Source organism: Myodes glareolus, chromosome 6 (assembly GCF_982192425.1).
Source record: "Myodes glareolus chromosome 6, mMyoGla1.1, whole genome shotgun sequence".
Classification (NCBI taxonomy): domain Eukaryota; kingdom Metazoa; phylum Chordata; class Mammalia; order Rodentia; family Cricetidae; genus Myodes; species Myodes glareolus.
The window spans coordinates 82,126,248-82,141,033 of NC_142031.1; the positions used below are offsets into that span (position 1 = coordinate 82,126,248).

Here is a 14,786-nt window from a genome sequence, read left to right on the forward strand (position 1 = left end):
ACAAAGTTCTGTGTCCACGTTTTCAACATGGATTGAAAAGAAAAAAGAAAGGAGGGACTGAAAAGATGACTCAGCAGTTGAGGTGTGCTTGCATCCCTTTCAGACAACTGGAGTTTGGTTGCCAGTGCCCACACTGAACAGCTCAACCCGACCTGTTACATCAACTCCTGGGGACCCGACACCCTTTCCTTGTCTTCAAAGGCACCTACATTGTATATACATACATAAATAAAAAATGCAATAAAAATGTTTTTGAAGAAGAAAAGCAAGGAGGGTGTGATGGTGTACACCTTTAACCTCAGTAATCAGGAAGCAGAGTGCTATCTATGAATCAGGCAGGTATCTGTGAACTTAAGTCTAGTCAAGTGAGCTCCAAGCTAGGTAGAGTTACACAGCGAGACCCTGTTTCAACCCCCATGCCCCCAAACAATGTAAGTAAGATTGTTTGTTTGTTTGTTTATTATATTCTAATTCCAATTTCTACTCACCTCCTGCCAGATCCTCCCTACCTCCCGACGCTTGTGGAGTCCATGCCTCCTTCTTTCTCTCTCTCATTAGAAAACAAATAAAAAAACAGAATAAAATAAAACAAAGGGAAAAAACCCACAAAGTTTAAAAAGTATAAGACACACACACACACACACAATGGAAACCATAGTGTAGAGCCAAAGACCAGTAAAGCAAAACAAACAAACAAACTAACAAACAAAAAAACATTATGAGACAAAGAGTCTCTAAAGCTATCACTGAGTTGTTTCCAGTTGGCTGTGTACTGCTGGGCACAGGGCCTGATCGTAAGTGTGGTTTGTGTACCCAGTGAGCATGAAAGGGTTTGTTTGGCTTATCCACCACGGTGGGGAAGGTATGGTGGTTGAAGTCTGAGGTCACTTCTGCATTCAGAAAGAAGCTAGTAGACGGCAGTGAGGCCAGGTTCTAAATCTTCAAGGCCCACACCCCACACCTACTGACCCACCTCTTCCATCCGGACCTCCCCAGAACCCTGTTAAAGTTCTGGAACCTTCCAAAATGGTGCGTTAAGCTGGAGACCAAGCTAAAACCATTGCACATTCAAACTGTCACACCACTTTTTATACAGCGTCTTCCTTCCTCTCCCTAGATCACAGCTCCAAACTCTTCCATATTCCTCTCCCAAAACAGTGGCAAAGGCCTAAGAGTGACAATCGCTTCAGTAACCACCCCACTTCTGATACTATTCTGGATTCGTTACTTTTCATTGCTTTCACAAATTACCTGACAAAAACTTCAAAATATCTTTAATTTTTTCTTCTAAAGGCCTACATCTGGTTTCACTCCATATGAAGGTCAAAGCTAGTCTGCTTGGTCTGAGGGCAATTCCCTCTCCTTTGCTAGAGACAAAGAATTGGCATGAAGCCAATTAGTTATGGACCTGAGGGTTTTGGTTAGTAGCATTTCAAACTCTAGTTCTTTCTCTTGCCTCCCTCCTTTCCCTTGGAATCCTCTCCGTATTTTGAATGCTTATTTCTCTTTCAGCCTGGTGTTTCTGGCCTGGAAACACAAGGTTGATCTTATCCTGGTTTCTGCCCACTGACATGACTTCTCCCATATGTGAGCCCAACACTCAGTTATAGTAATCACCTCGACAATCCGTGCTTACAGCCTTAGTGCTGATTTTTCTGGGATTTGCCCATTTCCAGAAATAACTGGAGACTTTATCAACTGTAGGGCACAGCTGCTGCCACCGTTTCTTCTTCTAGAGCTCTGTGCTAACCCTGCTCCCAAGGCCCCCTTTTCTGCAGTGTGTCCCTAACTGCATGGATTACTGACTTGAAGCTGGTTACGGCTTCAAAGGATCATAATTGCAGAAACACAGTGGGAGACCAGCGTGTCCTCTGGCACATGCTTGTCTTCAACTGCTTGCTTCTCTTAGTTGTTAGACCCTCGTGTAGGATTATTTCTGTCTCTTTTCTTCCCCTGTCCTGTTTTTTTTTTTCCTATCATTTACTACTCCCAATGGGGCTTGATTTGATTAGTGTTTTGTCGTTGTTTTCTCTTCTGGAGACAGGATCTTGCTATGTAGCCTTGGCTTGCCTAGAACTGGATATACAGAATCAGCTGGCTTCCAAATCAGAGATGGTCCTTTCTCAGCCTCACAAGTGCTGCTGGGATTAAAGTCATTTGCCACCTTGCTAGGATGAGTATTTATTTTAACCTGCTACTTAAATGGAACCAATTCTTCCTCTAACAAAAATAAGCCTTCAACTGCTCCCCAACCCCTACCCTGCCTCAGCCCTGTATGTTTCTTGGCCTGCTGCTTCTACTTGTCCTCAGCAGTTACCCTCTACCTATGAGTTCCATGTACTGCTTGAGTGGAGAAATCCTTCCGGAGGATTCTCCTCTCATCAGATCCAACCCACGTCAGGTTCATACCTATAGCTGTCCTACCTCTTTCTTTTGTGTGTTTCTTGTACTTAAAAAAAAAAATCTCAGGGCTGGAGAAATGGCTCAGAAGTTAAGAGCAGTGATTGTTCTTCCAGAGGACCCGAGTTCAATTCCCAGCAACCACACTGTAACTCACAACCATCTAGGATGAGATCTGGTGACCTCTTCTGGCCTGCAGGCATACATGCAGGCAGAACACTGTATACATAATAACTTAAAAAAAAACAAATACACATGTACAATAAACAAATAAATAAAATACATTTTAAAAGTTCTTATACCATTAATTTTCTAGTCACATTTCCTTACAAGAATAAACCTACTCCCTTATGTCCCCCCCAGATGTACATGCAATCTTTTTTGTTTGGTTGGTTTTTGTTTGTTTGTTTTTCCGAGATGGTTTCTCTGTAGCTTTTTACTTTTTTTTTTTTTTTTGGTTTTTTGAGACAGGGTTTCTCTGTTGCTTTGAAGCCTGTCCTGGAACTAGCTCTTATAGACCAGGCCGGCCTCGAACTCACAGAGATCCACCTGTTTCTGCCTCCTGAGTTCTGGGATTAAAGGTGTGCGCCACCACCGCCCAGCTGTACACATAATCTTAACACTGATCAGATAATGTGTGAAGTAAACTCACCCTCAGCAGCAATGGCAATAATGACTACCAGAGACTGAACATCTACTATGCGTTAGGCACTGGTTGAAGCACACTCTTTTTTAATAAACACTAATTTCTTTAGTCCTTGTGATAATCCTGCACAATGAGAACTATTATCATAACTCCCCACCCTCATTTTGCAAAAGTAGAAACAAGTCCAGAGAGGCTAAGGAATTTGCCCAAGGTCATCCAGTCAGTGACTGCACCTCTGTGATCCGGTCCCTCACAGCCCTTTAGTTTCTGTCACCTCCCCTGCCTTCCATAGGACAACTTCCACAAAGAACTTTGACCTAGTCTTCTCAACATTGAGAAACTGGGTTCTCCCTTTTAAAAGCAAAATATAAAGATGTATAAATATGGACCACAATCCACCCTAAATCTTGAACACAATTAATTTTTCATACTGTGCTGGCTACATTATTCTTTGGGGGAAGGGTATTGAAGTTATCCTGCAATTCTTTAAAGATGACCTCTAGAGTAAGAATAGCTGGATGGAGGTCACCAGGCTTTTTCATGTAGACAGACATTCAAAGCCTTGTTCCAAGTTAATTTTTACTACCCAATAAAGTACTATCTGGGCACGTACTAAAGAATGACTTTCCGAAGCTTAGTGAAATAAGTCATTCACACTCCAACACGGATATCTTCGTGCTGGTTATTCCTGTAGGGAAACTATATTCAGATCAAACTCATTTCTTAAATGACATAAAAGGAGCGAGAGGCTTTGGGGTGTCTTATGTAACCAGCTGAGTGCTGATGGCAGCTGACAGGGAAAGAGAAGCTGAATCTTAGAAATGGCAGAAATTATACTTTAAAAATTACAATAAATATCACCTGCCAGGCATTAAAATGATTAATGTTTTTCTACACTCCTATTGTGAGAGGTTTCATAAGCAAATAATTTTAAGTGTGTTAACCTGTTAAACACTAGTAATTAGCTGAGAAAAACAAACACAAATGTTCTTGAAGATGGAGCGAACCCTGAGGGAATTCAGTCCTCTGAGATAATACTAAGTGTTACTGAAGTAATTCTTGAAGACTGCTACCCCAGATGAAAACCCCTTTACCTTTTCCTCTCTTTCCCGCCACCGAATAACAGTGTCTGGGAAAACAAAACCAAAAACCAACCAACCAAACAAACTCCCCAGGGGATTTGGTTCAGTAGGTAAGAGAACTGAGATAAACGAGAACCTGCATTTGAATCCCAGCACCCATGTAAATACATGGGTTCACTCCGTGCACCCACGTGTAGCCCTAGTGCTATGGGAGACAGGCACAGCAGTTAGAGCACTTGGGTCTACTGGCCACCGGCGTGTGAGACCCTGCCTCAAAGGGAAGGGCACGGCGGTAAAGCAGGATACCTGCTATCTGCCTCAGGCCTTTGTGTGTGAGCACGCTAGAGCACAGCATACCTGCCTATAAACCACCCACACAAAATAGGGTCTCTCTGTAGCCTAGACTGTCCTGGAAATCAGTATGTAGCTCACAGTGGTCTTGAACTCACCACAATTCTCCTACCTCAGCTTCCTGAGTGGTGAGATTACAGGTGTGAGCTATCATGCCCACTTCTATCATGCAACTTCTATGGCAACTGTCAGGACTCAGTTGCTAATATACGCGGGCCTGGCGATGGATGAAAACCCTCTGGAATGTTTTAGGTTTTCATGAGAACCATTAAATCTTTCTAATAGCTGTGAATGGAGGACACTGGACTGGCAGACAGTGAGTCTGTTTGCTAAGTAGTTAATGGGGTATGGTTTGGTCACCTCATGTCTCTGGACTTTAGTTTCGCATTCTGTTGAATACATAAATAAGATGAAATGGTCTCCAAAGCCCACCCTAAAAATTCTGAGCTCCACAATTTTAAGATATTTTTGAACACTGGTGTACAAACAAGACTTAATTCCACGAAATAAACTAAAAATATGTGTAAACCAGTGACATGGGAATAGGTACTTTAAAAAATATTTCCCAAAAGATCCATTATTGTTAAGCTAGTTTCTCTCTCACATTTCATCATTTCAGCTAGGAAGCACAGCAGAGCAAATGCCATCTCATGGAGGAAGAGGTGGCCAGTGCTGTCAGTACTGCAAAGGTTCAGGCAGAAAGGATGTAAGTTCAAGGCCAGCCTGAACTACAACATAGATCATATCTTAAAAAAAAAAAATCTAGTACATAAGGACTGTTTCCCAAAGAAAAGAAATTCATTCTTTGTCGCTCAGGAAGATGAGGGAAAGAAGGCAGGGGGCCAGCTAAGAGCTAATTCACCTTCTGTGCCCTCTCATGATGGAAAGAGAAGTTGGAAGTAAGCAGCTGACATATGCACATACATATGGATATTCAAGAAGCCGAAGATAACGGGTTGCTTTTCTGGGCATGCCTGCAAAAGGCCAAGGCCTCTTCGAGTGCGCTATCAGCCTCAAAGTGTGTTCAACATGATGCAGGGAGAACAATGCAATGTTGGAAGAGGTGGCCCCAGAAGCACAAAGCAAGTCTCCTGCCTCATCAAGGCATGGGGTATTTGAGAAGCCCAGAAATGATGATGTATTTATTTCAGCAAGAAGACAAAGTACTACTCTGAGGATGACCGAATCCATAGAGCCTTGAGTTCAATACAGACACTGTAGTGTGGGGGAGGGAGGAAAGTGGCAAACACCTCCAAATGAATTGCAATGAAAGGAAATTGCATAATATCTCAAAAATGATAGAAACTACCAGTTTTACCTTTGGGGTTAGAACTCCTGAAGCACAGTAGGGGCCACACTAGAGAACAATAATACATGGTGTGGCACTTGGGGCATAGACATCCGTCCTTTCCTCCTGCCGTGTAAACCTCCCTATTTCTCAGTCACTGTTCATTAGAAAACAGAGTTTCTGGGCAAGCAGTATATGGCACATGCCCTTAGCATTTGGGAGACAGTAGTAGGTAGATCTTTTTGAGTTCAAGACCAGCCTGGTTTTACAAAGTAAGGTCCAGGTCATCCAAGAGCCTGCCTGGAAGGAAGGAGGGGTGTTTCTTTTCTTTTTTGTTTTATGAGACAAGGTTTCTCAGTAGCTATGGAGCCAGTACTGAAACTTGCTCTGTAAACTCACAGAGATCTGCCTGCCTCTGCCTCCCAAGTGCTGGGATTTAAGGGCATGCACTACCACCACCTGGCTACAAATTTTTAAAGTAATCAGGATATGGACACAATTATGCTATTTTCCCATACTTTTAAAACTTTTCCCTCAATGTTTATTTAAACCTAAAACCAATGTTTATTTTCACCTAGTTAACAACCATAACATTTTTAATATTTATTTACATATTTGTTTAGAGATGAGCCTTGTTATGCATATACAGTACAGGATGGCCTAGAAATTGCCATCCTTTTGTGTCGACCTTCAGAATTCTGAGATTATAGGCATGATCTACTTGTGCACAACTCAAGCTTTTTTTTTAATTAAAAAAAAAAGTTTAAGTGTATGGGTGTTTTGTTTGTGTATCTGTGCACCACATACATCCCTGGTGCTTTCAGAGATCAGAAGATGCTGACAGATGCCCAGGAACTGGAGTTACAGACAGTTGTGATCTGCCATGTGGGTGCTGTGTTGAACGTGGGTCCTCTGGAAGGGCAGTCAGTGCTCTTAAGAAATGAGCCGTCTTTCTTCAAGATGTTTTTCAAATAACTGTCTTCACATACAGGTTTTGAAAAGATTGTTCACAAGTCTTCATTTTCCTGACTTAAAAATAGAACATCTCAAAAATCACCATACTCCCCCCAAAGAAAGAAAAACAATTGTATATTATGTGATAAAGTTTTATTTAAACGGCAGGAGAGATGTCTGCTATCCAGAAAGGTGATTTGCCTAGAGTCACCTAAGAACTCTGGGGCTCACACAGCACAACACTGGCTTACTGCCCTCCTGGTGCTTCTCTCAGAATGCACGTTTCTCCCTCTCGGTCTTGCTTTTATCAAGCTTTGTAATGTCTTATCTATCTTAAGCCTAGAGAGCAACCAATGAAATTCAAGCAGGAAATTACTGAGAGCTCTGAAAAGAAGAGAATCCAGAAGTGAACCACTAGCTAGCTGAGCTATCACGAATGAATAGCGAGGAGTGCGTTTTCAGCCATCACAGTGGCAGCCCGGGAATAGAAACGCGATTTCCTTGGGGAGAGATTATGCTAAGGGGACCAGATACAGATACAAAAGTAATTCCTCTTGGGAGTTTCTCTTTTTGAGTGTGTGGGCCCTAAAAATTAAAACAATGAAATAGTCACGATCACAACCTCCACATATTTATTTCTTCCGTAACATTATGTAGACCACTTTTCCAAAAATCAAAGCAAACTAGCTGGCCAAGATCTAAAACATTCTGGTCTGGGTTAACAGACACTGGAACTGACTCCAAACTTTAAGCTCGGTGAAAGCACATCTCTAAGGTTTGCAAATACCCCCAGCTGGTTTCATGGGCACAGAACCTGGAGCGCTCCCTACAGCTCAGAGTTAGAACCTACCGAGCACAGAAATCCCGAGTTACCAAAGACTGACTCCCTCACTCCACTTTCCGTTTAAGAAAACCAGGTGAAGGCTGGGGTGGAGGGAGGCTGAAACGGCAAAATGCAAGATTAATCACTTCTCCCAATTACATCAGCAGCCCCCGCCCTTTCTTCCGAGCACCTCCTCTCCCAGAATCTTCGCTATGTACTGGCGCTTCTTCGCCTACCCCCAGCTCCATTATATGCCCTAATACCTCCCCATTATCACCCGCCCTGCCACACTCCCCCTTTCCTCTTTCCTCCTCCGCGGGGGAAGGAGGAAACCCGAGAGAGGAAACAGGGCGTTGGAGGAAGGGACTTCGCGATAAGAGAGGAGGCTCCATTGGCCCGGAGGCTGCATGGGCGCTCCCCATTGGTCCGGCCCGGCCGGAATCCCCGCCCATGGCCCCGCCCTCGCCCCTCCCCCGCCGCCCCGCGGCCCTCCCCCGCGCCCCCAGGCCAGCCCCACGGCGGGGAGGGACCGACTGGGTTAGTGTGGAGGCTCCGGCGGTGTCAATGGCTCCTCCTGCCACGGTGCAGCAGCGGCGGCGGCGGCGCTGGGGCTGAGGAGGAAAGGTTCCTTTAAGGAGGAGGAACGACGACGCCTCTTTTTGCCCCTATCTCCTCCCTTTACACTCATTTCCCCTTCGCTGAGGGGGGGGGGGCGGAGGAGAGAAGAGGCCGAAGAAAGAGAAAATTCCTCGCAGGGCGCTCTTTCAGGGGGTGTGGGGGGAGGAAGAGGAACGGAGGCGCCCGGCGCCCCCCGCGCGCTCCCGCCCCGCTCTCCCTCTCCGGGATCGCCCGCCCACTCCCCCCGCCGCCGGAGACGCCGCTCGGGAGTCGGCGGGCCCGGCTCGTCTGCTCGGCCGCAGACGCCGCCGCGCTTCGCCTCGGGCTCCCCAGGCGGACGGACGCCCTTTCTTTCTTTCTCTCGCCCGGCCCGTCTTTCTGTCTGCGTCCCTCGCGGCCGCCCCGCCCGGCGGCCTCGGCCTTGCCCGTGCGCCAGGCCTGGCCGACCGGCCTCGCTCGAGCTCCGGCTGTGCCCCCGGCCTCCTCGCGGACCCGGGGGCTCACGCCCGCCCCGGGCCCCCCCGTCCCTCTGTCCGTCCCTGCTCTTTCCCGCTCCCCACCCCCTTCTTCCCCGGTACCCGGAGCTCGCGGTGAGTGTGAGAGTGAGTGTGTGAGTGTGTGTGTGTCCCTCCGCCAACGCCGCCACCTCAGCCCGGCAAATGAACTCCGTCCGAGCCGCCAACCGGAGACCCAGGCGAGTGTCGCGGCCGCGCCCGGTGCAGCAACAGCAGCAGCAGCCCCCGCAGCAGCCGCCGCCGCAGCCGCCCCAGCAGCAGCAGCAACAGCAGCCGCCGCAGCCTCCCCAGCAGCCTCCGCCGCAGCCACAGCAGCAGCAGCCTCCGCCGCCGCCGCAGCAGCAGCCCCCGCCGCCGCCACCACCGCCTCCGCCGCCGCCTCAGGAGCGGAACAACGCCGGCGAGAGGGGTAAGGCCGCGCTCGGGGCCGGGCCGGGCAGGCAGGCGGGCGGGCGGGGGCGGTGGCGCGCCGGGGGTGGGAGACGGAGGCCGAGCGGAGGCGGGTCCCACCGTGCCGCAGTGTTCGCCTGGGCCCGACCTGGGCCCGGCCTGGCCCGGCAGGAAAAGCCGCGGCTGCGCGATTCGCCCGGGCTGCGGCTCAGGCCGCGCTTTGTTTGGTTTCGGGGCCGGCACTCTCCGTCCCCACCCCTCCTTGGGGCTTCCCGGCTGGCTCACCCACCCCACCAGAGTCTGTTGGCGGCCGGGGGCGGGCAAAGGGTGGGATTTTTCTCCCCCTTTTTGCCGCCTGGCTGGGTCTGGGCTCCCCCTTTCTCGTGGTAGGTGGGGGGGGGGGGGACAGCAAGCAGCGTGGGGCGGTGAGGCTGGCTGGGGAACTTGTTTTCCCCTTCTCTGTGGGCTTCCCTTTGCCCTGGAAGAAGGGGAGAGGGGCGCCCGAGTGGTCCGCTGGCTAGGGAACTTGTGTGCCCCCCGCTTCAGGTCATGGGGCAGGGGGAGCAGCGGCTCCTTTTCCAATCCCACGATGTTTGCTGCGCAGTTTGCTTTTAGTTACGGAGCCCCTGGGAAGGACCCGTTAAATCAATACCCTTAAATAAATAAATATAGAAGCCATCGGCCATTTCCAGCCCCTTCCCTCGTGTGCAGTGCAGTTACCCTTCCGCTGTGTCGTCCCCCTCATCTATCCTCCCCACTACACCGCGGTGCTCCCCTCTGTGCCCTGGTGGGTTTGAGCACCCCTGTGGTAGAACCGGCCCCTTGGGATCGTGTGTGTATCCGTATGTAGACTCTCTCGCGCGCGCATGTGTTGTGACTAAGGCCTAGTGAAATGTGTCATTTGGACCCAACTGTGCTGCGCTGTCTGGTAACCACCATTGTCTAAGGGTTGAGGCTCCCCGGGGTTAGATTCCTGCTTTAGCAAAAATAATGTTCGGTTTTGCCTGGATGATATAGTTATCTGGGGAGGTTTGTGAGATGAGAGTTGCACCTTGATCTCCGAACGTAACTAGTCTCTCTATTACTGAGCTGCTTGTAGTGGGTATAAGTAAGCACAGTATTTTTGTGTATGGTTGTTTAAAGGAGACTTGTTAGGAGACATTTTGCGTGTTTTGGTTGAAGGATTAAGGTTAATTTTTCTTGGGTTGCGTTGGTTGTCACACCTCCTTTGATTAAGAAGACTACGTTTAGAGAAATTTTTTAGAATTGTACATTCTTTCCTTAACTGTTTAATTGTATTTGACTGAAATATTTATCAGGGGTAGGAAATTGTTAGTTTGAAAAACAGTTTAAAAGGTTTGCATTAGTCACTGTTACTATAGTCTTTGAGAAAGCAATTTGTTGTATGTTGTTTGAGAGAAGGGGATGTTTACTAGAGTGCTTTTGCAACAGGGTTGGCAAAAATGTTTTAGCAATTCTGTGATACGTTTACCAGTTTTTGACAAATTAAAAAAAATTGTATCTCGTTTAACCTTTCCGTTTAACTACCAGAGTTCCATCCAAATAATTATCCGGTCTTCTAGAATTGACACTAGGGAAAACAAGCAAAAGTGAAATGTTAAGTGAAATGTTAAAGATTCTGTCATTACGGTAAGCCTTTAAAGATGTCCTAATCTGTTGATAGCAGATCACTTAAAGTGTCAGTCCACTCCCATTGTGTATTTTTAAATGTTTCTTCTGCATTCCAGTCTCACCACTTGTTCTAGTTTCCGGCTAGTTGAGGTAGACCCTGGGCGTTTTCTTTATTTATTCTAAATTATTAGTTACCAAGGTCTATTTCTACCTACATCTTGGTCATTGATGGTCACATGCCACAGTGTCAGTTTTCTTTTTATTGTTCAAAAATTGACAAAGATGTTTTTGAATTGTGATTTCATTATATACTTAGCCAAATAGTAAGTGAAGTGCACTCTGGGGTTGTTGACTGTGTTGTAGCAAGTAGGAACTGTTGTGGAGGTTCAGTATTGGCACAGGGGGATAAGAACGTGCTGGTTAGCCTCGGGGGAGAATAGCGTGAGTCTTTTCAGCGGGCAAATAGATGACCTCAAAATGAATAAAACATTAAAATGAATTAAGACTAAAATAATAAAGATTTTGCTAGACGTGTACAAAAATAATATCATTTTTTGAAAGATTAGCATTTTTGTTACATTTTTAAATGTGTTTAAAAATTTTAGGGTGTATAGAGTATTTCTAGCTTAAGAGTATCATATTATTAATAGCCATTTAGGAATGTGCTGTAATTAATAATTTTATGAGGAGGGGCAGAAAGATTATTCGATGGATAAAGGAGCTTGTCACCAAGCCTGATGACCTACCTGAGTGCTCCATGCTGAGACACATGATGGAAGGAGAGGACCTTCCCTTAGGTCATTTTCTGACCTTATACCCTGCCATACACATACATGAAATAAATGAATAATAAAGTTTTAAATGATTTTATAAGGGAATTAAGGAGCTAAGGCTAGTGTGTTTGTGGTTATTTTTTAAGTCTTGATGAATATGTAATTCTACATTATTCTTAGTTATAGTTATGTAATAGTGGTTCAGGTAGTAAATCAAAGTGAGAATCACAATTTGTAGACAAATTAGTTCAATCTTTGTATAAAATTGAGTGATTTCATATGAAGATGTGCTATAAGCTTTTTAATTCTAATGCAGTTATAGACATTTTTAAACAAAAATTCTTTGAGGTTGTTTTTGAGTTGCTTCTGTATTCACAAGTTAACTATAATAAAAATTCCTTGGCTGTGCTATTAAGTATCTATGTATAGATATTTGTCTGTTTTGTACACATATACACATTTTCTCTTGTATGTAATGACCAGTGTTTGATGTGCAATAGAAACTTGGATGGGATCTTAGCAGGATTATATGCCACTTACCTGGAGGATTTAATAGGCTACACTGGGAGAGGAGTAATCGTCTACACTAACTGAAGCTGTTTGTTTTAGTCTGAAAATTTTTAGTTTGGGATTTCACGTACTACTAAAAACTAGAAGAAAATTTGTGTTCCATGTAGTCACAGTTGGGAAATATATTCCATGATTTAATGAAGTTGGAAAACATTGGGGTTGGATTTTGTTTTTTGGTTTGTTCATATATTTTATTTGTTTACTTATTTATTTAGAGTTGGAGTCTCCTTTGTAGCTCTGACGGACCTGGAACTCACTACATAGACCAGGCTGGCCTCCTACTCACTTGCCACCACTTCCTGAGTTCTGGGATTAAAGGTGTGCACCACCATGCCAGGCTATAGCCTGTGTTTTTAATTTACTATTTATGGAGTACTCTGTTTAGTAGTTGTATATATAATGTGTAAAGTTCAAATCAGGATAAGCATCAAATAAACATCACTTTGAATATTTATAATTTCTTTCTAATTAAAAACAGTCCTAGCTTTTTTTTTTGAGGTACATAGTACATTATTGTTTCTGTATCCTCGTACTATAACAGTAAAGCACCAGTGCTAAGTTCTCCTTTTACTGTAATGGTGTGCTGTCCCACCTTCTGCATCCTCCCTCCAGCTTTCTTGATTCTGCATCAGTGAGGTCAACTTTTGAAGTTCCACATAGACATCTGTCTTTCTGTGCTTGGCCTGTTTTACTTAACATCATGAAAATGACAGATTTCATCCCTTTCTCTCCCTGAAAAAAGTGTATGTGCATGTCTATGTATGTGCCAGTTCTTCAGTTGCCAGTTCTTGAGTTGTTTGCATCTCCTGACTAAACAGTAAATGAGGCAGTGTAGGTTTAACATACTGAATTCATTTCTTTTGTTTATGCATGAATGTTTACTCTAAAATTCTGAAAGGGTTTAGCATTCTCTTTATTCTTAGAGCCTATTTTTTACTTTTTCTAGACATACAAGGAAAACAAATGTGTAGATGTACTATAGATATTTTAACTAGTAGTTTTTTTTTAAGATTTATTTAATAACATTTCTCTGTGTGTGAGTGGGTGTCTGTGTATAGGTCATATACATGTATGAGTGCAGAAAAGAGTGTCAGGTCCCTAGGAATAGTTATGAGCCACTTACTTGACAGGAATGGGAACCTGGATCCTGAAGAGAAGAGCAGCAAGTGTTCTTAACAGATGAGCCATCTCTCTAGTCCGTATTTTTTAAAAAACAGTCTCTCCATGTAGTCCTGGATGGACTGGAACTCAACAGCCTGCCTCTAACTCCCACGCCCTGGGATCAAGAATGTGTGCCACCATGCTATGACCAAGGAAGCCTATAAAAGAAAGAGTTTATTTGGGGCTTACAGTTCTTCAGAGGGTTAGAGTCCATAGCAATCGTGGTGGGTGATATTCCAGCAGGCAGGGCACTAGAGCAGTCACTGAACACTTACGTCTTGTACAAACACCCAGCAGAGAGTGCTGACTGTGAATGGTGTGGGTTTTTGAAACCTCAAAGCTGGGCCCCCATGGCATACTTCCTCCAACAAGGCCAAACCTCCTCCTCATCCTTCTCAGACAGTTTCACCAACTGGTGACCAGGCACTGAGACTTGAGCCTATGGGTAGGGAAGCATTCTAATTCAAACACCCACACCTGGTTAACCAGTATTTTTTTTTTGATGCTAAAATCATTTTTCAACTGGATACGATTGACCCATCATTGGAATCCCAGTTGTAGGGAGGCAGACACAGGATCATGATTTGTAGGCTAGCCTGGGTTACAAAGCAAGACTCAAATAAAAAATAATTAGTACATGTGCACAATTTAAAATTCAATTCCCTTTTTTTATTAAATATTTTTTACATGTAAATGTCTGTGTGTGAGGTCGGGGAGTATCAAATCCCCTGGAGAAACAGGCAGTTGTGAACTGCTTGGTGTAGGTGCAGGGATTTGAACACGGGTCCTCTGCAAGAACAATATGTGCTCTTAACCACTGAGCCATCCATCCAGTCTTGATAGTACCTTTTTATATATGCCTCTCCCTACTAAATTCTACTTGGGATCAGTCACTCTTCCCAACTTCTCCATCATGATGTTATTGTAAGAGAATTTGAGTTGTGTAAATATATTTACATAGAAGTTTCTGAAAATAGTAGTTTCTAGTACGTGGGAAAGAGCATGACTGTTTTGGATGCTGAAAGTTTATAAAGCATTACTTAAGAAATGTACTAATGCCATATATTAGTAGATACTGCTATTTATTATCAGAAGTGATTTCTTAACACAAAAATTTAGTATTTATATTTGTATGATAAAGATCTCATCTCTGACTGTAGGCTCTGGTCATGTGTGCTGGATATACCTTCTGTGTGACTGGGCTTATAGAATTTTACCTTCAGGTTCTTCATACTACTTATAGAAGGAACCTCTAAGACCTAATTTTGAATCTAAAATGTGATTTTTCTTTTTTGAGGAATTAAATGCCCTGGGACACCATTTCCATCTAGTGACATAACCCTCACAAAAGCTCCTGAGAGAAGAGTGTTGTTCTTTAGACCTCTTTCTTAAGGGAACCTGTTTTCCCAAAACTTAGAAACTGAGAGATACAAAATGTTAATGTCGCCATTCTGCTAGTGAGACCTCAAGGCTGTCACTGCAGTACTTTATTCTTTCTTTGAAGCTCCTTGAAATCCTGGCAAACCCAAGGGAAGGCCAGCTAGCTCGGAAGCCTATTAGGTAGGCAAGAACGGCCAGCAGGT

At 44.7% G+C, this 14,786-nt stretch overlaps 1 protein-coding gene and 1 long non-coding RNA gene across 3 annotated transcripts in view; one reads left to right on the plus strand and one right to left on the minus strand.

The window, feature by feature from the left end:
• Nucleotides 1-6,859: 6,859 nt before the first annotated feature.
• On the minus strand, nucleotides 6,860-8,004 carry LOC148121871 (uncharacterized). Its single transcript, XR_015738136.1, has 2 exons — nucleotides 7,572-8,004; nucleotides 6,860-7,306 (listed from the first exon to the last, which is right to left on the minus strand). It is a non-coding gene; the product is annotated as an uncharacterized LOC148121871 (long non-coding RNA).
• A 683-nt stretch (nucleotides 8,005-8,687) lies between these two features.
• Nucleotides 8,688-14,786, plus strand: part of Fbxo11 (F-box protein 11) — a 78,694-nt gene continuing 72,595 nt past the window's right edge. For both annotated transcript variants that reach the window (XM_085690939.2, XM_085690940.2), the window contains exon 1: nucleotides 8,688-9,086. In XM_085690939.2, the coding sequence (XP_085547065.1) occupies nucleotides 8,822-9,086 (265 nt within the window). In that variant the 5' untranslated portion in view covers nucleotides 8,688-8,821. The remainder of the gene's footprint in view (nucleotides 9,087-14,786) is intronic.